Raw genomic sequence first — 21,711 nt, forward strand, 5'->3', positions numbered from 1 at the left:
AAAAAAAAAAAAAAAAAAAAATCTCAAAGAATGATGGTGCAGATTTTCAGGAGAACCTATATTCTACCTGTCTACCATGACACACTGGCCAAAAATCAGTCTTCCAGATCTTGAACACAGCCCAGTGTGGCTCTTTGGGAAGAGTGCCCAAGATTTCTAGGCACATGGAAGCTACTTTCAGACAAGTAGGCTCCTTGTACCCTTCCATCTGATATCCCCCAGAAGTGGTCTGGACGTCCTCATCAATGGTCACTTTCTGATGGAGGCATGTGGGGGAACCTAAGTATGAATACCAAATTCATTTCCCTCCCCCAGCTTTCCCACCCTGAATCCCAACCACATATTTCTGGATACAGAGCCCAAGGAGAAGGATTTTTTCCACAACCCCATATCTTATTTATGTCTGAACTTCTCTGAGGACCAGTGAGGAAGCAAAAGGAAGACCAAGGCTGCCTACGGAAAAATGGGAAGAACAGTAAGACTCTCATCAAAAACATTTTTTTTTTCCTGAGACAGAGTCTCGCTGTGTCGCCCAGGCTGGAGTGCAGTGGTGCGATCTTGGCTCACTGCAAGCTCTGCCTCCCGGGTTCACACCATTCTCCTGCCTCAGCCTCCCAAGCAGCTGGGACTACAGGTGCCTGCCACCACGCCCAGCTAATTTTTTGTATTTTAGTAGAGACGGGGTTTCACCGTGTTAGCCAGGATGGTCTCGATCTACTGACCTCATGATCCACCCGCCTCAGCCTCCCAAAGTGCTGGGATTACAGGCGTGAGCCACCGTGCCTGGCCCAAAAACATTTAAATAAACACACATTTCATTGTTCCAGGACCAAAGGGGAAAAAGATGTATATTTGGCTTAAGGGTAATGTTCCATCTCTCCACTCACCTTTCCATCCCTTCTTGGTTTTTGGCGCCTAAAACGGGAAAAACAAATCACATCAAGAATACCAAACAGTGAACACAGGTGGAAACTGGCAATGCAGAATGAATTGCATTGCCTTTTGCCAAGTCACCAGAGGCAGGAGCACCAATGGCATTTAGAGATGTTAAGTCCTTTATGCGTTCCTGTATTTTCTGAGAACCGACTCATCAGAGCGTGGACACAGCCCCACTAACCAGTGATGGGTACCAATGGGTGGGCAGAAGTCATTCCTATCCCAGACACGACATGCAAACCCTCCCAGTCGAGATGTCTGTGACCGGAAATTCCTTCTATTCCGTGCCCCTGATTCAATACCAGTGACAGGCACTTAAAAACGCTTCCAGCCAGACACTCAGAGGCTCAGAAGAAAACTTGGTAGTCAAAAGTTTGGTATCAATGCCACCTCCTGTCACTCTTCTCCAGGGTTTCCATCCTGGTCCTTGCTGCCCAGTCCCCAGACTGTTGCATGCAGTCAAGATCTTTGGGGGTGCAGGATGGGAGGCATGTTTGCTTTCCATGCATCTTACTCAGAACTCTGCCTACCATCTCACAGCTCTCGGGGCTGCTTGCAGCTCCTTCACAGCACTGGCCAGCTCATCTGGATTCTGCCCACATCAGGCTCATACTCCCTAATGAAGAAAATTAAAGTGGTTGCTTAAAAATGATGTAGCTTTGGCTGGGCGCCGTGGCTCACGCCTGTAATCCCAACACTTTCAGAGGCTGAGGCAGGTGGATCACCTGAGGTCAGGAGTTCAAGACCAGCCTGGCCAACATGGTGAAACTCTGTTTCTACTAAAAACACAAAAATTAGCTGGGCATGGTAGTGCACATCTGTAATCCCAGCTACTCAGGAGGCTGAGGCACGAGACTCGTTTGAACTTGGGATGTGGAGGCTGCAGTGAGCTGAGACTATGCCAACCTAGGAGACAGAGTGAGACTCCATCTCAAAAAAAAAAAAAAACAGAGAGAGAGAGACAAGGCGCAGTGGCTCACACCTGTAATCCCAGAACTCTTTGGGAGGCTGAGGCAGGTGGATCACCTGAGGTCAGGAGTTTGTGACCAGCTTGGCCAACATGGTAAAACCCCATCTCTACCAAAAAATACAAAAAATTAGCTGGGTGTGGTGGTAGGCACCCAGCTACTTGGCAGGCTGAGGCAGGAGAATCACTTGAACCCACTAGACAGAAGTTGCAGTGAGCTGAGATCATGCTATGCATTCTAGCCTAGGCAACAGAGCAAGACTCCATCTCAAAAAAAAAAAAAAAAAAAGATGGTTTAACAGAGCATGAATCCAAGGTTTATCAAAGCTTCTCTCACTTTGCCCATTCAAGAGGTAAAACCCATTTCCATAAATTAAAAATTCCTTATAGGGGATGCACTTCAGAAGAGGAGCAAAGTACTCTCAGTCCGGGCACGGTGGCTCACACCTGTTACCCCGGCACTTTGGGAAGCCGAGGTGGGCAGATCACTTGAGGTCAGGAGTTCAAGACCAGCCTGACCAACATGGTGAAATGCTGTCTCTACTAAAAATACAAAAATTAGCTGGGCGTGGTGGCACATGCCTGTAATCTCAGCTACTCAGGAGGCTGAGGCAGGAGACTCGCTTGAACCCAGGAGGAGAAGGTTGTAGTGAGCTGAGATCGCCCCACTGTACTCCAGCCTGGGCAACACGTGAGACTCTGTCTCAAAAAAAAAAAAAAAAAAAAAAAAGTGCTCTGGATAACTTAACGGACTTTCTGAAGCTTTGCGATTACTTGAAAAAAGGGCAGTGGCCATGATCCCTTACCCTGAAAGCTGATGCGGCAAGTGGCAAGTACTCATTTCAGAAATGAGGTGGGTACCTGGCACCAAGGCTGAAACCCTTTCCCAGGCAGCACCCATGACTACTTTCTAGGCAGCATTGAGCACAAAAGCAGGTGTGAGCTCTGGTTACTCTTTGATATTCTTTTTCTTTGTAAAATCTTTTTTTAGAGACGGGGTCTCACTGTGTTACCCAGGTTGGTATTGAACTCTGGGGCTCAAGCAATCCTCCTGCGTTGGTCTCCCAAAGTGCTGGGATTACAGGTATGAGCCACCACATCCAGCAACACGATTTTCACTGACGGTGGAAATATTTCCCTTTACATAGGCAGTAAATCTGACCCATTGAGAACAGTTTTCTTCGCAATTAGCTCTCTCCCTCCCCCTCCTCCACTTTACCAAAACCCACCTACAGGATGTCCTGGAAGGAGTCAGAGGGGTCCTCTCTCTGTCCCAGGTGTTCGCCTGTCCTGTTATTGGAATGCAAGGGTTATCTGGGCTTACCTACAGAGTCCACCTTGAATACTTGAATACATGTGTTTTCTTTTTTTTCTTTTTTCTTTTTTACATGGAGTCTCGCTCTGTTGCCTAGGCTGGAGTGCAGTGGTGCAATCTTGGCTCACCGCAACCTCAGCCTCCCAGGTTCAAGCGAATCTCCTGCCTCAGCCTCCCGAGTAGCTGGGAATATAGGCATGCACCACCATGCCCAGTTAATTTTTGTATTTTTAGTAGAGACGGGGTTTCACTGTTGGCCAGGCTGGTCTTGAACTCCTGATCTCGTGATCTGCCCACCTCGGCCTCCCAAAGTGCTGGGATTACAGGTGTGAGCCACCGCGCCTGGCCTTCTTTCTATCTTTCTTTCTTTTTTCCAGACAGGGTCTTGCTCTGTTGCCGAGACTGGAGTGCAGTGGCGCGATCACAGCTCTCACAGCTTGCTGCAGCCTCGACCTCCTTGGGCTCAGGCGATCCTCCAATCTCAGCCTCCCTAGCAGCTGGGACCACAGGCACAGGCCACCATGTCCGGCAAATTTTAAAACTTTTTTTGTAGAGACGGGTCTCCCTACGTTGCCCAGGGTCGTCCCAAACGCCTGGCCTCGAGTGATCCTCCCGCCTTGGCCTCCCGAAGTGTTGGGATTATAGGCATGAGCCACCGTGCCCGGCTTTGTGTTTTTCTCTGCAATGGCGACATCACGACCTACAAGTCCAAATGTGTCCCATAACACATCATGGAACTTCTGGCATCTCCTATCGATCCTGTACCGGCTTCAAACTATGGGGATTTTCTAGGCGTGGTTTGCCAAGGCCAAAGGGCTACAGTGTAACCCCGTCCCCACATCTATTCAGCCGACTCCATGCCAGGCGTTTTACAGATCCCGAGATTACCCCTAAACAAGACCCCTAACCGGAGTAGCCCCACCGTCCCGAGACTCCGCGCCCCTCAATGCGTCACCCTTCTGAGCGCCCGGCCTATATGGTCCCCGAGAGCAGCCTGTAATGTTCCCAGCCCCTGAAGCCTCCCGTTACGCGCCGTGTCCCCGGAGGTGCGGCCGCTGGGACCAGCACCAGCCCCGGCTCCATTCAGGTCGCCCAGCTCGGCCAGGCCTCCCGCTTCCAGCCGCTGCTGCCACCCTCAGCCTTCCGGCCTCCCGCGGAAAGGCGGGCGCGAGGCATCCTGGGAGTCGTAGTCGGCGGTCTGCTCACCCGCCCGCACAGAGGAGACGGGGCCGACGTGAGCAACTACAGCTCCCAGGGAGCCGCGCGCGGCCCTTGGCGAGGCCGGGCCTCTGCCGGAGGTGGGCACGTTGCTAGGAGCTGCCCCAACGCCTCTCCAGGAAGAGGGAGCCAGGCTCAAAGGCCCTCTTGGGAACTGCAGAGACGCTTAAAAGTTCCTCCTGCCCACTTCTGAGGGCTGACACGTGGCCGGCGCGGAGGCGTGAGAAATGTGTCGATATTGGGAGGTTGACGGGTGAATCCACAAATTCACCCGTGTTTATTCCACACCCCAAAGCTTGAGGGAAGTGACTGACCTTCCTGTTTAATGATCCAATCAAAGCTGTATAGCCAGAATGAAACCCAATACTGTCACCCCACAAAAAGATACGTCACATTTTTTCTAGTATGTGCTAATTATGAATTTTATTAAGGTTTATTCAATTTCACAGAGGAAAGAACGGTTTGTAGTTTGGCTTACCCGCAGTGCTGGCAGGTCACAGCTGGCCAACCATGATTCATTCACATGCTCTGGCCCCGTGCCCCTCGTCCTCCCACCCCTGCCCCCACAGGACACCATCAAGCCAGGGCTGGGTAACAACATATGCTAAATCCATCTTCTCAGGTATGAACCAAACTCAAGCCACAACAGCAAAGGCGGAAAAAGGTAACAAAGTAATTATGTGCTCCCAAGGTATACAGTCATTTAGTTGAATCTATAACAATTGGAAATAAAAAGGCATTTATGAAGTCTAGTCTGCAGTCTGAATGTGGAAGGTGGAAGATCACACACATTTACTAATCTAAGAAATACTCAAAACATATTTTGGTCTAAAAAATCCCCAATTTTCCATGATCTTCCCAAAACAACCAATGACCCACTTAAGACAGAAACACCCTTGAATCTAGGAACGTGCACATATGCAACAGCTAACATGTGGTAACTCTAACAATGTTCCTTATATGTTTCTGTGTTTACTATCATGGACCATAGGAATCAAGTACTGGAAAATTTAGTAAGTGTGCACAGTTAAAAGCAAAACAGTGGCTGGGCGCGGTGGCTCACACCTGTAATTCCAGCACTTTGGGAGGCTGAGGTGGGTGTATCACGAGGGCAGGAGTTCAAGACCAGCCTGGCCAACTTGGTGAAACCCCGTCTCTGCTAAAAATACAAAAAAATTAGATGGGCATGGCAGCAGGTGCCTGTAATCACAGCTACTCAGGAGGCTGAGGAGGAGAATTGCTTGAACCCAGGAGGCGGAGGTTGCAGTGAGCCAAGATTGTGCCACTGCACTATGGCCTGGGTGAAAGAGCAACTCAGTGTCTCAAAACCAAAACAAAACAAGAAAACCCCCCAAAATACCATCAGTATTTTAAAATAGAAAGTCATTTTAGTCCATTACAGTATGACTTGTTCTAATCCTCCAATAACACAGTAAATAAACAGCAGAAATTACTTTCCTGCATTGTTTCATGAAAATGATCAAAACCTTTATCTAAGTCAGAACATCAACAAGACTCTTGATCTCAGGTCATCAATTTCCTGGCACTCCTCCTCTCTCTAGCTGTAGTAGCAGCTACTCCTAATGAAGACAACCTGTATATCCCAGGCATACCCTCTACATGTATAAAAAGATGTGCAGGTGTTACAGACCACCTACACCTAATTCACTTCCTAATAAGATGGATGGAATAACTCGGAAAATGTAGAGGAGGGATTTTGAGCCGCAGTTCTCTAAAGAATTATTGATTCACAGGATCTCCAAGATTATGCATTTGAAAAGTTTCATTTCTCCACCCAAAGCCCTGCAGTGAAGAAAATCCAAGAATGAAGATGTAACATGTTGGCTGGGCGAAGTGACGCAGTGGCTTATGCCTGTAATCTCAGCACTTTGGGAGGTGGCGGGGGGTGTGTGCAGATCACCTGGCCAACATAGTGAAACCCCATCTCTGCTCAAAATATAAAAATTAGCCAAGCGTGATGGTGGGTGCCTGTAATCCCAGCTACTCAGGAGGCTGAGGTGGGAGAATCGCTTGAACCCGGGAGGTGAAGATTGCTAAGCCGTGATCGCACCATTGCATTCCTGCCTGGGCGACAGAGCGAGACTCCGTCTCAAAAAAAAAAAAAAAAAAAAAGTAACATGTTGGCCCAGCGCAGTAGCTCACTCCTGTAATCCCAACCCTTTGGGAGGCCTGGGGTGGGAGGATCACCTGAGGCTACGAGTTCACGACTGGCCCAAGGCAACATAGCCATACCCTATCTCCAAAAAGAAAAAAAAAAATTAGCCAGGTGTGGTGATGTGCACCAGTAATCCCAGCTTCTCAGAAGAGGCCAAGGCAGGAGTCCAAGAGTTGGTGGCCAAAGTATGCTACAATCACACCACTGCATTCCAGCCTGGGTGAGAGTGAGACACTCGTGGGGTGGAAAAAAAAGATCCAGCATGTTAACTTCAGGAACCATAAAATGAAGTCGCCATTGCAAAGGTATATATGATCTGAAATTACAAGTGGTGACTTCTCAGAAAGCATATGAACATAGTGAATGTTGTAATGTTCTGAAGATAAGCTGATACTTAGTAGTGATATGTTCTAAAGACAAGAACATGAGGGCCCCAAAGGCTGTGTCACCAACTCTGCTTTGAGGTCACTAATCTTTAAATACAGAGCATAAAGTAGAACTCCAAACACTTGGGCAAGAAGAATCCATTACAAATAGCCAACACATTTCTATTAAACCTCACATTTTCAATTTTGTATTCGGTTGAGAGTACTTTTTTAAAAAAGGCTTAAATCTAACACACACAAAAAACTCATTAATTCTGCTCACTCTGGGCCAGGTGCTGTGGCTCACACCTGTAATCTCAGCACTTTGGGAGGCTGAGGCAAGATGATCACTTGAGCCCGGGAGTCTGACACCAGCCTGGGCAACATGGCAAAACCCTCTCTCTACAAAAAAAGTAGAATTAGCCGGACGTGGGAGCATGTGCCTGTGGTCCCAGCTACTCAGGAGACTGAGGAGGGAGGACCATTTGAACCCGGGAGGCAGAGGTCACAGTGAGCCAAGATCCCACCATTGCACTCCAGTCTGGGTGACAGAGTGATACCCTGTCTCAAAAAGATAAAAATAAAAAATAAAATTCCTACTCAGTAATTTTGGAGAAGACAAGGTTAAAATGTATCTTTGTACTTGTCTAGTGTGGTAGACAGAACAAATTGGACTTGCCACTTCCTTTAAGGTACAGCCAACAAATGTGTACCAAGTACTTCCAAGGACTCCTAAAGTGACTGGAGCCACTCACAACTATTGCTACAACTGCAGTAATTACAGCTGATTTACAGTTATCCACTCAGGCAGGTATCACTCCTTCCTTTTTTATTCTTAGTGTTCCCTAAATCTAATAAACCTATATTCTAAATTTCTTCATAATTTAAACCTAAGTTTAATTGTGTGGCATATTTTTTCTCTCTTAATAGTACAAATCAGTGAGGTTTACTGTATCTTTACTCTTGATTATACTGAATAAAGTTCAAGACAGAAAATTTCAATATTAATAAAAATAGCATCAAACATCAGATTTAGATTTTATTTTATTTTATTATTTTCTGAGATGGAGTCTCGCTCAGCCAGTGGCGCCATCTTGGCTTACTGCAACCTCCACCACCCTGCCCCCAGTTCAAGCAATTCTTCTGCCTCAGCCTCCTGAGTAGCTGGGACTACAGGCACGCGCCACCACCATGCCCAGCTAATTTTTGTATTTTTTTTTTTAGTAGAGATGGGATTTCACCATGTTGGCCAGGATGATCTCAAACTCCTGACTTCAGGTGATCCACCAGTCTAGGCCTCCCAAAGTGCTTGGATTACAGGTGTGAGCCACTGCACCCGGCCCCAGATTTAGATTTTAAATAAAACTTGAGGTACTGGGTCAAAGGGGGCTCTGCAGGTCGATGATCTCCTCAAACCCGCAAAGACATCCCATCTATGCAAATGGATTAGGGGGTGTCATTCCAAACACCCTCAGATCCTGCCCAGATATTCATCTGTGAACAAGGTATTTCAACACTAATTTTCAAACAATTCTACATCTAGCAGGTCAGTTTATCATTTTCCAGAATCTGAACTACTGTCAAGATAGACTCAAGTGAGATTAACTCAGGGTTAATCTTCAATCTTAACACAATTATCAATTAGTTCTCCCAGTGGAAAGATTAAGGCTTCTGTCAATATGTAGCATTTCTGCTGTAGCCTAAAAGTCTCCTATTACCAGTTCCCCAGGACAGACAGATACTATGTCAGGTCTCAGGAGAGGAGTTACGTTTCCAGGAATGAAACCACATTCTCAGGACTGATTCTAGAACAGCTGGTTTCATGAGGCATACGGCGCAGATTTTAAAAAGAAAAAACAAAAACAACAACAAAGTGACTTACATTGACTTTAAGAAAAAATTAATTAAGATTTATTTAATCTTTAAATATAGAATGATTGTGTAAATTAGATTTCAGCTGAAAGGACAATTAGCGATTCAGATAAAGCTCCTAGAAATGTACTGAAAACAAAGCCATACGTATAGTAAGAAATAGAACCTACAGAACTTCCGCTTTTCTAACCATAGTTTTTTTTTTTCCCCAGTTGTTAAAAAAAAACAAACACACACCTCACAGTTTCAATGATTATATTTTCTGAACCAAAAATCAGAACACATGGTTTGTGTCAAAGGGTTTTTCTGTGCTACGTCTGGGAGTGAGATGACCTAAGTGACATTTTTTAAATGCCAAATATGGTAACCTCCAAGCTTTTAATGGCTTATGCCAAGATGACAGAATCTTTGAAATCTGATTGTCCCAGAAAATCCAGTTAATATAGTCACCAAAGTTACAGCTGAGAGCTCTCCCTACAGTTCCTACTACTGTGACAATTTAGTGATCCTTCAAATGGAAAATTCCTAATTACACGAGACAATGGTCCTACAGGAGGCCTGTGCGAAATAAGTTCTCTTGTTGGAAAAATGCCAGCATGAATAGTTTGATAAACGCAATCCATCAGCAAAGGAGAGCAAGCAGGCAGAGACTGTGCCAAGCAGAAACTCATTTGCATCAAGTTTTCCAATAAGTTTCCTTCCCCCAGTCCCTTTTCTTCAATCCTGCTTTTAAGCCAGGTCCCAGGGTAAGTCTGGTAGAACACCAAGCAGGAAAGCTTGGAAGGGTTCTACACCACTTCAAAAATACCTTTGCTTAAAAACACTTATATAGCCAGTGATTAGCAATTAAAATGTGAAAATAATCAACTACTTAGTAGTTAAATTCTGCTAATTATCAAAAGTCATAGTCTACTGGGATCAGCAGCATTACAAAAGGAAGTCATATTGCATTTCTTAAGCTTTTTCTGAATGGTTTAACAGGTCTCTTTCAGTGTTAATTGCACTTAAAACATCTGCTTTTTTTTTTTCATTTAATCTCTGAAATCTGTTCATTTTTTTCCCTCCATTTATAAAAAGGGGTCAATTTATCATTTGCTCTATAGCTATTTGAATTCGAAAAAGATTCCACACAGATTCGAGTTGCACACAGGTGCTTTCTGGAGCAGATTAAACTTGTCCTCGTGATACTTCAGAGCTTAGACTGCAGTGATTTCAGGTGCTTGTAAGATTCGTGGACCTGTGGGGAAGGGAGAGAGAAGAACTACTAATAAAGAGTTTGTAATGTTAAATAGTATATATATATTTTTTTTCAAGACTGATTCCTGCTCTGTTGCCCAGGCTGGAGTGCAGTGTCACAATCCTGGCTCACTACAGCCTCTGCCTCCCAGACTCCAGTGATCTTCCCACCTCAGCCTCCCGAGTTGCTAGAACTACAGGTGTGTGCCATGACACCTGGCTGCTATTTGCAATTTTTGTAGAGATGGGGGTTTACCATGTTGGCCAGGTTGGTCTAGAACTCCTCAACCCAAGTCATCCACCCACTTCAGCCTCCTAAAGTGCTAAGATTACAGGCGTGAACCACTGTGCCCAGCCTGTGGTTATTACTATAGAGTCCTTATCTTTCAGAGATATGCATTGAATTATTTATGGATAAAATTATCTGATGTCTTAGTTTATTTATTTATTTATTTATTTTGAGATGGAGTCTCACTCTGTCTCCCAGGCTGGAGTGCAGTGGTGCGATCTTGGCTCACTGCAAGCTCCGCCTCCTGGGTTCACGCCATTCTCCTGCCTCAGCCTCTTGAGTAGCTGGGACTACAGGCGCCCACCACCAAGCCCAGCTAATTTTTTGTATTTCTAGTAGCGATGGGGTTTCGCCGTGTTAGCCAGGATGGTCTCGATCTCCTGACCTCGTCATCCGCCCACCTCGGCCTCCCAAAGTGCTGGGATTACAGGCGTGAGCCACCATGCCCGGCCATTTTTTTTTTTTTTTGAAACGGAGCCTCGCTCTTGTTGCCCACGCTGGAGTGCAATGGCACCATCTCGGCTCACCGCAACCTCTGCCTCCCAGGTTCAAGCAATTCTCCTGCCTCAGCCTCCCGAGTAGCTGGGATTACAGGTGTGCGCCACCACGCCCAGCTAATTTTGTATTTTTAGTAGAAACAGGGTTTCTCCATGTTGGTCAGGCTGGTCTCAAACTCCCGACCTCAGGTGATCCACCAGCCTCGGCCTCCCAGAGTGCTGGAATTACAGGTGTGCGTCACTGAGTCTGGCCCTGATGTCTTAGATTTATTACAAAATAGTCCCCAGGAGGAGGGGGATGAAGGTTCAGATGAAACACAACTGGCCACGAGTTGACAGTCATTGCTGCTAGACGAAAGGTGTACCAAAGAGCACTATGGAATTCTCTTTTTGTATATTTTATTCTATTTGTGTGTGTGTGTATATATACTTTTTTTTTTGTGACAGAGTTTTGCTCTTGTCGCCCAGGCTGGAGTGCAATGGTACAAACATGGCTCACTGCAACCTCAGCCTCCTGGGTTCTCCTGGGTTCAAGCTGAGGCAGGAGAATTCCCGAGTAGCTGGGACTATAGGCGTCCACCACTACTGCCCGGCTGATTTTTTGTACTTTTAGTAGAGATGGAGTTTCACCATTTTAGCCAGGCTAGTCTCAAACTCCTGACCTCAGGTGATCCGCCCACTTGGCCTCCCAAAGTGCTGGGATTACAGGTGTGAGCCAACGTGCCCGGCCTATATATATATTTAAATGTTCAATTCGTTATCAAAAATTGAAATTGATTAAGACCCTGGTTACTGTGGGAACAACCCAGTTCCCTTCTGAACCTGTTGCTCGAATAAAGTGACTGTCAGAAGTGGCCACGGTACTTTCAGAGCTTTCACAGATAAATCCCTTTACAGAGGCCTTTCCTGCTTCAATATTTAAGTGAAGACTTTTAAAAAGGTGCAAAGACACTGGATTTTTACCTCTGTTTTGTTCAGTGGGGAGTTCCTAGCCCACTCAAACAAGTTTTCATATACATTTCCATCATAGCGGCCAAGCACAGAGCCAAGTGTCACATCCTGAAAATCAAATGCATCAACCAAAGCAACAGCATCTGAGCGAATCAGAGTAAGTAACTCCTTTACACGCTGGTTTACTTGCATAATCTGAGACTCTGTCATGATGCTCCCCTAAAAGAGACCAAAGTAAGTAAATAAAATATATATATTTATATAGATAGACATAATTATATGCATATACAGCTATAAAGCACACAGCAATTTTTCTTTCTGAGACTGAGTTTCACTCTTGTTGCCCACGCTGGAGTGCAATGGCGTGATCTTGGCTCACCGCAATCTGCCTCCTGGGTTCAAGCGATTCTCCTCCCTCAGCCTCCCGAATAGCTGAGATTACAAGCATGCAATAGCACGCCAGGCTAATTTTGTATTGTTAGTAGAGACAGGGTTTCTCCATGTTTGTCAGGCTGGTCTTGAACTCCCGACCTCAGGTGATCCACCTGCCTTGGCCTCCCAAAGTGCTGGGATTACAGGTGTGAGCCACTGCGCCCAGCTATTTTTCTTTTTTGAGACAGAGTCTTGCTCTGTCGCCCAGGCTGGAGTGCAGTGGTGCTCACTGCACCACTGTAATCTTGGCTCATTGCAACCTCTGCCACCAGGGTTCAAACGATTCCCGTGCCTCAGCCTCCCTAGTAGCTGGGATTACAGGCGTGCACCACTGCACCTGGCTAATTTTTGTATTTTTAGTAGAGACAGGGTTTCACCAGGCCAGGCTGGTCTTGAACTCCTGACCTCAAGTGATCACCGTACCTGCCTCGGGCTCCCAAAGTGCTGGGATTACAGGCATGAGCCACCGCGCCCGGCCAACAATTACTTTTCTTAACAACAAAAAAGACTTGCACTTAGAAAAGACTGACCTGAAGGAAATCCCCTGCGTTCTGACTGATTCCATACAGAGAATACAGCAGACATAAATTCCTTAAGACAGCTTCAATGGCTTTATCTTGAATTTTGAGGAGTTTTTCTGAAAAGAGCTTAACTACCACATAGTGGCAATGTGCCTAAGATTAAACAGAAAATACCTGAGTTTGAGAACCTTAGAAAAAGATTCAATACACAGTGACTAGGGTTTCTGCACCAGAAAATGCGGGACGCTGCAGGGCAGGGAAGGGGAAAAAGAGAACTACCACTGACCTCACTTGCTCGAACAAGGTCAACAGAAGTTAGGTTCCATGCTACCTCCTTGCTTTTTCTGTGAATCACTTCTTTTTGAAGGTTTTTTGCAGCAATTTCTACTAATCTGTTAAGACACAGATTGGAGGTCTGAGGAAATGATCAACAGTACTCATGCCTTCTTGTCATCTATCAGGGCCCCAGGCCCTCGGCTGCATATTCTAGCTCTTGGGGGAAAGCTCACCTGGCTGCACGGAGTTTATATGCTTCGGTTAGGCTTTCGGGGCTATTGATATCCACCATGGTTGGCCAGACTGCTACCTGCTGTGGCTGGATGCGTTGACTGGGCAGGTCATTCAAATAGGACACCATGCCACACACCAACTTTCCTGAGTGCACCTGGTCATAACTTTTCATCAGGAACCTAAAAATCACCAGTAAACATGCTTTTTAGCAATTACTTTTTCTGTTTTTTGAGATGGAGTTTTGTTCTTGTTGCCTAGGCTGGATGGAGTGCAATGGCCAGATCTCAGCTCACTGAAACCTCCTCTTCTCAGGTTCAAATGAATGACTCTCCTGTCTCAGCCTCCCAAGTAGCTGGGACTACAGGCACCCGCCATCATGCCTGGCTAATTTTTAATATATTTTTGTTTCTAGTAGAGACAGGGTTTTACCATGTTGGCCAGGCTGGTCTCTAACTCCTGACCTCAAGTGATCCACCCGGCTTGGCCTCCCAAAGTGCTGGGATTACAGGAGTGAGCTACCACACCTGGCCTTTTTTTTTTTTTTTTTGATGGAGTTTTCACTCTTGTTGCCCAGCATGGAGTGCAATGGTGCAATCTTGGCTCACTGCAACCTCCGCCTCCCAGGTTCAAGTGATTCTTCTGCCTCAGCCTCCCAAATAGCTGGGATTATAGGCATATGCCACCATGTCTGGCTAATTTTTTTGTATTTTTTAGTAGAGAGAGGGTTTGACCATGTCGGTCAGGCTGGTCTTTAACTCCTTACCTCGTGATCCGCCCGCCTCAGCCTCCCAAAGTGCTGGGATTAGTCATGAGTGCCCAGCCCAGTAAGTCTACCCTTGATACAACTTCAAGCTATGTAATAGGTGCTTCATACTCTCTAGCCTCACCACGAAATAAAAACAGTGAGTCAGAATGGAAGGTAAAAGTATACCTTTCAGGAACAAATATATATATATACGGTGAAGAAAAACCATGGGAACAAGAACCTAGGAAAAGGACTAGAACATTCTTATGAACAGATGGGAGGAATCGCGGATTTGACTCTCACCTAGCCGTCTGGAGCATCATGACAGTGTTTTCTCCCTCAAAGGTACAGCTTGGGGTGAAATTGACATAAATATTTGGAAGACCACTGCAATGAGAATAGCCATGCCCACCACAAGCCATCCGACAAGCTTCGATGCCAGTGTTTGCAGTCCAGGAGGTGAAAGCCTTAAGTCCGGCGGTGAGGGCATGAAGCTAACAGGACAAGCACAAATCTGTCAGGACATTTGTGGTGCTGAGAGCCCGAGAACCAATGAGAAAACACACCCCTCCTCTAACATCCCGGCCACTGTCAAAACACAGCTGCCACACATGCAAACTGAAGAAGCACAGCTGTCCGACTGGCCAGAAGAATGGAGAACACTACCCACAGCCATCTGCGCTGCTCTACTTGGCTGAAAATTCACCACTTACATTTCCTTGATCGACAAATAATCAAGATGGTACGATATTTTGGATAACACTAAAAATACTTAACAACAAACCCCACAGTTCTTCATATCTGATCTACCTTCAACCAGAAGAAGTTCTCAGAATACATTATTCTTTTCAGGAAATCTCAACATCTAGTTATCTCCGGACATCGTCCAACAGGCAACCATGAAACAGAAGGGTACCCACGAGTGAATGAGACCAAACTCGTACCTCAGGCAGTTCACTCAGGTCCCCTTGACCAATGCCTTCATTAATCCGGTGATAGGTCTCCTTCATGTATGCGCCCACAAACTGGAAGGCATAGGCAGTGGCCAGGAGTGGAAAGAGTTTATACTGTTGGGTTTGAAAATCCAAAATCTGCGGTTCTGGTTCACTACACGACATAGAAAAAGAATAAAATAGTAAGTAAATGTTTATACAGAACTTTCTATATGCCAGGTTCTAATCTAAGCACTTGATATTTTAACTTATTTAGTCCTTATAAGGGCACTGTGAGGTAGTTACTATTACTATCCCCATTTTACAAATGGGAAACCGAGAGGTCAAGAATCTGCCTGAAGTCACACAGCTCATATGTGTCAGGTCTTAGATGGAAATTGGGGCTCTCTTTTTTTTTTTTTTTTTTTTTTTGTGATGAAGTCTCCCTCTGTGACCCAGGCTTTAGTGCAGTGGTACGATCTCGGCTCACTGCAAGCTCCACCTCCCACGTTCAAGTGATTCTCCTGCGTCAGCCTCCCACAGTGCTGGGATTACAGGCATGAGCTATCGTGCCTAGGCTATTTGGCTCCCTAAAACCATGTTCTAATTACCTTGTACTGTGTAGGCTGACATAATTTTCTAGCTGCAAAGTCCGTATCTGTCCTAGTCTTTCCAGTATGACTAAGAAAACTGTACCTCATAGCAACATACAAAACCAATGTTAGACAACCCAGTAAGGCAGCAATGCTGAAAAGCTCTGCTCACCAGATGGCTGAATACACTGCATTTTGACCACAATTTTGGAGAAGACCCAATGGATGGTGTTAAATATTTTGAAGTATAAGGCCGGGCGCGGTGGCTCAAGCCTGTAGTCCCAGCACTTTGGGAGGCCAAGATGGGTGGATCATGAGGTCAGGAGATCGAGACCATCCTGGCTAACACGGTGAAACCCCGTCTCTACTAAAAAATACAAAAAACGAGCCGGGCGAGGTGGCGGGCGCCTGTAGTCCCAGCTACTCTGGAGGCTGAGGCAGAAGAATGGCATAAACCCGGGAGGCGGAGCTTGCAGTGAGCTGAGATCTGGCCACTGCACTCCAGCCTGGGCGACAGAGCCAGACTCCGTCTCAAAAAAAAAAAAATAATAATTTGAAGTGTAAGAATTAGCAAGGGTCTGATTCTATCAACTCCTTTATTTCTTTTTAAAAATGTAATTATTATTTTTTGAGATGAAGTCTCCCTTTACCACCCAGGATGGAGTACAGTATTGTGATTTCGGCTCACTACAACCTCCACTTCCTGGGTTCAAGTGATTCTCCTGCCTCAGTCCCCCGAGTAGCTGGAATTACAGGCACCCGCCACTACACCCACTAAGTTTTGTATTTTTAGTAGACGTGGGGTTTCACTATGTTGGCCAGGCTGGTCTCGAACTCCTGACTTCAAGTGATCCACCCGCTTTGGCCTCCCAAAGTGCTGGGATTACAGGCGTGAGCCACTGCTCCTGGCTTCAAAATTTAATTAATTTTTAATTTTGTTGAAAATAGACCAGTGTGGCCAACATGGTGAAATCCTGTCTCTACTAAAAATACAAAAATTAGCCTGGCATGGTGGCGTGCGCCTGTAATCCCAGCTACTTCGGAGGCTGAGACAGAAGAATCACTTGAACCCAGGGGGCGGAGACTGCAGCAAGCTGAGATTGTGCCACTGCACTCCGGCCTGGGCGACAGAGTGAGAATCCGTCTCAAAAAAAAAAAAGACGAAAAGGAGAGGGAAGGGGAGGGGAGGCAGAATCACGAGGTAAGGAGTTCAAGACCAGCCTGACCAACATGGTCAAACCCTGTCTCTACTAAAAAATACAAAAAAAATTAGCCAGGCATGGTGGCACATGCCCATAATCCCAGCTACTTGGAAGGCCGAGGCAGAAGAATCACTTGAACCTAGGAGGCAGAGGTTGCAGTGAGCCAAGATTGTGCCATTGCACTCCATCCTGGGCAACAAGAGTGAAAACTCCATCAAAAAAAAAAAAAAAAAGGCCAGGTGTGGTGGCTCACTCCTGTAATCCCAGCACTTTGGGAGGCCGAGGTGGGTGGATTACGAGGTAAGGAGTTCAAGACCAGCCTGGCCAATATGGTAAAACCCTGTCTCTACTAAAAAAATATACATATATTAAAAATTAGCCAGGCGTGGTGGCAAGTGCCTGTAGTCCCAGCTACTTGGGAGGTTGAGGCAGGAGAATCATTCATTTGAACCTGAGAAGAGGAGGTTGCAGTGAGCTGAGATCTGGCCATTGCACTCCATCCAGCCTAGGCAACAAGAACAAAACTCCATCTCAAAAAACAAAAAGAAAAAGTAGTTACTAAAAGCAGGTTTACTGGTGATTTTTAGGTTCCTGATGAAAAGTTATGACCAGGTGCACTCAGGAAAGTTGGTGTGTGGCATGGTGTCCTATTTGAATGACCTGCCCAGTCAACGCATCCAGCCACAGCAGGTAGCAGTCTGGCCAACCATGGTGGATATCAATAGCCCCGAAAGCCTAACCGAAGCATATAAACTCCATGCAGCCAGGTGAGCTCTCTCTCAAGAGCTAGAATACGCAGCCGAGGGGCTGGGGCCCTGACAGATGACAAGAAGGCATGAGTACTGTTGATCATTTCCTCAGACCTCCAATCTGTGTCTTAACAGATTTGTTAAGGAGACAGGGTTTCACTATGTTGGTCAGACTGGTCTTGAACTCCTTACCTCGTGATCCGCCCGCCTCGGCCTCCCAAAGTGCTGAGATTACAGTCATGAGCCACTGTGCCCAGCCTCTCCTCTCCTCTTAACAGATTAGAGAAGGAGAGGGGAGGGAAAGGGAAAGGGAAAGGAAAGAAAATAGAGACAGGGTCTCGCTATGTTGCTTAGGTTGGCCTCAAACTCCTAGGCTCAAGTAATCTTCTTGCCTCGGCCTCCCAAAGTGCTGAGATTACAGGTGTGAGCTACCACACCTGGCCAATTTCTTTATTCCTTAAGAGTAAAAAGAGTATCAGGGAGTATCAGTGAAAGGCAGTTGTAGGAATAAACTGTGGCCATGAATGCAAAAGGGAAACAAATTTAATGTAACTTTCACCATGCACAATTTACAGCTGCTAGTAGTAATCCGAACTTTCAAATTGCCTTTAATGTGTTGAACATTTCACTTACAAAGTTCAAGTAATATTATTACTACTTTTCTTAAAAGGTTAAAGATAATAAGGTGAGTATTCTCTTTTTTTCTTTTTTGGCAATCACTGATTATAGCAAGGGTGGTTATTTCTATCTTTCCTCTTAAGAAAAGGAAGCCTAGATACAAAATTACAGGCCCAGTTATCACCCTAGCCAATTTTGCAGTGCCAATGCATCTTCTGTATCGACATCTGGGAATTCTGGGATCTGAATGAGGTAAAAACTAGGCTTTCGGTACTGAGCCCATCTAGGACCCTACCCTTACCCTGGCTTGATTTCAGACTGGTGCCTCACAGCGCTGTATCGGATGGCAATGGTGCACGCCTTAGACAGAGCCCGAGCAGCTTCTCCCACAAGGAAGGACCTGACAAACACCATGGTCCCGTAAGTCAGCTTGTTACTCAGTGGTTTCACGTATGTGCCATCAGGCTTCACCTGGAAGAAGAACGTGGGACTGATGCTTCCTTTTTTTAAGTCCAAGAGGCAGTTCAGTGGTTCTCAAAGTATAGTCCCTGGAATAGCAGCATCAGCATCACCTGGCAACTTGCATGAAATACTACATCTTAGTCCCCACCCTGACCAACTGAATCAGAAACTCCGGGGTAGGGCCTAGCAATCTGGGCTTTAACTGGCCTTCCAGGTGATTCTAACACATGCAAGTTTAAGAATCATTGGTTTAGCAAATCAAAATATATCCTTCAACCCTGCTAACTGCTTCTGATTTCACTGTCACAGTAAAAGAAGCATCAGAGTGGGCGTGATGACCATGCCTGTAATTCCAGCACTTTGGGAGGCCAAAGTGGACGGATCAAGAGGTCAGGAGTTTGAGACCAGGCTGAACAACATGGTGAAACCCCGTCTCCACTAAAAATACAAAAATTAGCTGAGTGTGGTGGCGCGTGTCTATAATCCCAGCTACTCAGGAGGCTGAGACAGGAGAATTGTTTGAACCCGGGAGGCGGAGGTTGCAGTGAGCTGAGATTGTGCCACTGCACTCCAGCCTGGGTGCCAGAGTGAGACTCCATCTCAAAAAAAAAAAAAAAAAAAATGCTGGGCGCAGTGGCTCACACCTGTAATCCTAGCACTTTGGGAGGCTGAGGCAGGAGGGTCCCCCGAGGTCAGGAGTTCGAGACCAGCCTGGCCAACAGGGTGAAACCCCACCTCTACTAAAAATACAAAAAAATTAGCTGGGTGTGGTGCCACATGCCTGTAATCCCAGCTACTTGGGAGGCTGAGGTAGGAGAATCGCTTGAACCCAGGAGGCAGAGATTGCAGTGAGCCAAGATCATACCACTGCACTCCACCATGGGTGACAATGCAAGACTCTCTCTCAAAAAAAAAAAAAAAGCATCAGAAGGAAAAATGCATTATTACCTCCTTTATTTTTTTTTGAGACAAGAGTCTCACTGTGTTGCCCAGGCTGGAGGGCAGTGGTGCGATCTTGACTTACTGCAACCTCTGCCTTCCGGGTTCAAGTGATTCTCCTGCCTCAGCCTCCTGAGTAGCTGAGATTACAGGTACGTGCCATCACACCCAGCTAATCTTTGTATTTTTAGTAGAGATGGGGTTTCACCATATTGGTCAGGCTGATCTTGAATTCCTGACCTCATGATCCGCTCTCCTCAGCCTCCCAAAGTGCTAGGACTACAGGCATGAGCCACCATGCCTGGCCTTATTACCTCCTTTTATAAGACAGAGTCTCACTCTGTTGCCAAGCTGGAGTGCAGTGGCACAATCTCTGCTCACTGCAACCACTGCCTCCTGGACTCAAGAGATTCTCCTGCCTCAGCCTCCTAAGTAGCTAGGACTACAGGCGCACGCCACCACGCCCGGCTAATTTTTTCGTATTTTTAGTAGAGACGGGATTTCACCATGTTGGTTGGCCAGGATGGTCTCCATCTCTTGACCTCATGATCTTCCTGCCTTGGCCTCCCAAAGTGCTGGAATTACAGGTGTGAGCCACCGCACCCAGCCTTTTTTTTTTTTTTTTTTTTTTTGAGGCAAGGTCTCACTGTCATCCAGGCTGGAGTACAGTGTGGCGTAATCATAGCTCACTGAAGCCTCGACGTCCCAGGCTCAAGTGATCCTCCCACCCCAGTCTCCCAAGTAGCTGGGACTACACACGTGTGCTACCATGCCCAGCTAGATTTTTAAAATTTTTGTAGAGATGGGTTCACACTATGTTGCCCAGGCTGGTCTTGAACTCCTGGGCTCAAGTCATCCATGCACTGAGCCTCCCAAAGTGCTGGGATAACAGGAATATGCCAGTGTGCCGGCTGTTATTACCTTCTAAAAGAACAGACCATTCTAACCCTATTGTGAGCAACAGCCACTGCAACCCCACTGTTTGATGCCTCTGCTTCTATTTTCTATCAAAACATACCTGGGCATACTTCATCAGCATGTTTTCTCTGGGAATACGATAGTTGTCCATTTTGAGGTAGCCATTGTCCATCTCATCATAACCAAATTTGGGGCCGATGTCGCCAACGGTAATTCCTACCACAGATGAAAGGACAGTCATGAGATGTTTATGCTCTGGAATTTCTGGCTTTCGCTCCGCCTCTTTAGTTGGGCATTCTACCTTTTAAGACAGTGCTCAGTTTCATTTTCATCTCAACATCAGATGAACAGTTCTTACCTGGCAAAGGCTTATGGGTCCCGATTTCACGAATAGGTACGATAAAGGCATGTAATCCATAGCATTTCCCCTTAGTGATGAGCTGGGCAAGAACTATTGCATGATTTGAAGTCTTTCCAACTGTAATATCAAAGGGAACAAGAGAGGGGTGAGTAAACGTTCGTACATTTTTAAAGGGTAGAAAAAAGAAGAAAGAATATGTTAAATTTAACACTACACAAAACCAATAGTATGTGTCCAGAAAGCCTTTCTGCTGACAGTATCACACTTAGCTTTCAGAAAGAAATTCCCTTAAGCTAATAGTTACTACTCTTTTCTGCTTATTTCTCATGCATTTACACAGAGAAAATTTTAGGATAAAAATAAGAATATTAATTTAAACTACTTCCTTGTTATCCCTTAAGGCAGTGCTGTCCAAAACAGTAATCACTAGCTACATGTGCCTTCTTACATATAAATTATAATTAAATAAAATATACAATGTGAATAACAAAATCCTTTAACCACTAACTGTATCAGAAATATATATTCCAAGATAATAACTCAGAATGGAATAAGAAGAGATAAAAGTTTCAGGTCAGCTGGGCACGGTGGCTCACACCTGTAATTCCAGCACTTTGGGAGGCTGAGGCGGGCAGATCACGAGGTCAGGAGTTCGAGACTAGCCTGGTCAATATGGTGAAATCCCATCTCTACTAAAATACAAAAATTAGCTGGGCTTGGTGGTGTGCGCCTGTAGTCCCAGCTACTCAGAGGCTGAGGCAGGAGAATCACTTGAACTGGAAGGTGGAGGTTGCAGTGAGCCGAGATCACGCCACTGCACTCCAACGTGGGTGACATAGTGAGACTCCGTCTCAAAAAAAAAAAAAAAAAAAAAATTTTGTGTTAAAGCTTTTTAAATTTTTTTTTT

At 45.8% G+C, this 21,711-nt stretch overlaps 2 protein-coding genes across 8 annotated transcripts in view; both read right to left on the reverse strand.

Annotated features, from left to right (window-relative positions):
• Positions 1–3,334, reverse strand: part of FBF1 (Fas binding factor 1) — a 34,132-nt gene extending 30,798 nt beyond the window's left edge. For 5 of the 7 annotated variants that reach the window (XM_017884713.1, XM_017884715.1, XM_017884710.1 and 2 more), the window contains exons 1-3: positions 3,133–3,334; positions 1,467–1,552; positions 888–915 (exon numbers count right to left, since the gene is read on the reverse strand). In XM_017884713.1, coding sequence (XP_017740202.1) covers positions 888–915; positions 1,467–1,469 — 31 coding nt within the window. In that variant the 5' untranslated portion in view covers positions 1,470–1,552; positions 3,133–3,334. The remainder of the gene's footprint in view (positions 1–887; positions 916–1,466; positions 1,553–3,132) is intronic. The other 2 variants (XM_017884711.1, XM_017884714.1) reach the window with 2 other exon arrangements.
• A 5,517-nt stretch (positions 3,335–8,851) lies between these two features.
• Positions 8,852–21,711, reverse strand: part of ACOX1 (acyl-CoA oxidase 1) — a 37,075-nt gene continuing 24,215 nt past the window's right edge. The window contains exons 6-15 of the mRNA XM_017884595.1: positions 20,802–20,921; positions 20,544–20,659; positions 18,426–18,595; positions 14,975–15,137; positions 14,334–14,524; positions 13,285–13,464; positions 13,062–13,167; positions 12,785–12,928; positions 11,835–12,041; positions 8,852–10,086 (exon numbers count right to left, since the gene is read on the reverse strand). Coding sequence (XP_017740084.1) covers positions 10,039–10,086; positions 11,835–12,041; positions 12,785–12,928; positions 13,062–13,167; positions 13,285–13,464; positions 14,334–14,524; positions 14,975–15,137; positions 18,426–18,595; positions 20,544–20,659; positions 20,802–20,921 — 1,445 coding nt within the window. The 3' untranslated portion in view covers positions 8,852–10,038. The remainder of the gene's footprint in view (positions 10,087–11,834; positions 12,042–12,784; positions 12,929–13,061; positions 13,168–13,284; positions 13,465–14,333; positions 14,525–14,974; positions 15,138–18,425; positions 18,596–20,543; positions 20,660–20,801; positions 20,922–21,711) is intronic.

The sequence above is a fragment of the Rhinopithecus bieti genome, unplaced genomic scaffold (genome assembly GCF_001698545.2).
Source record: "Rhinopithecus bieti isolate Rb0 unplaced genomic scaffold, ASM169854v2 scaffold_13400, whole genome shotgun sequence".
NCBI classification, from domain to species: Eukaryota; Metazoa; Chordata; class Mammalia; order Primates; family Cercopithecidae; genus Rhinopithecus; species Rhinopithecus bieti.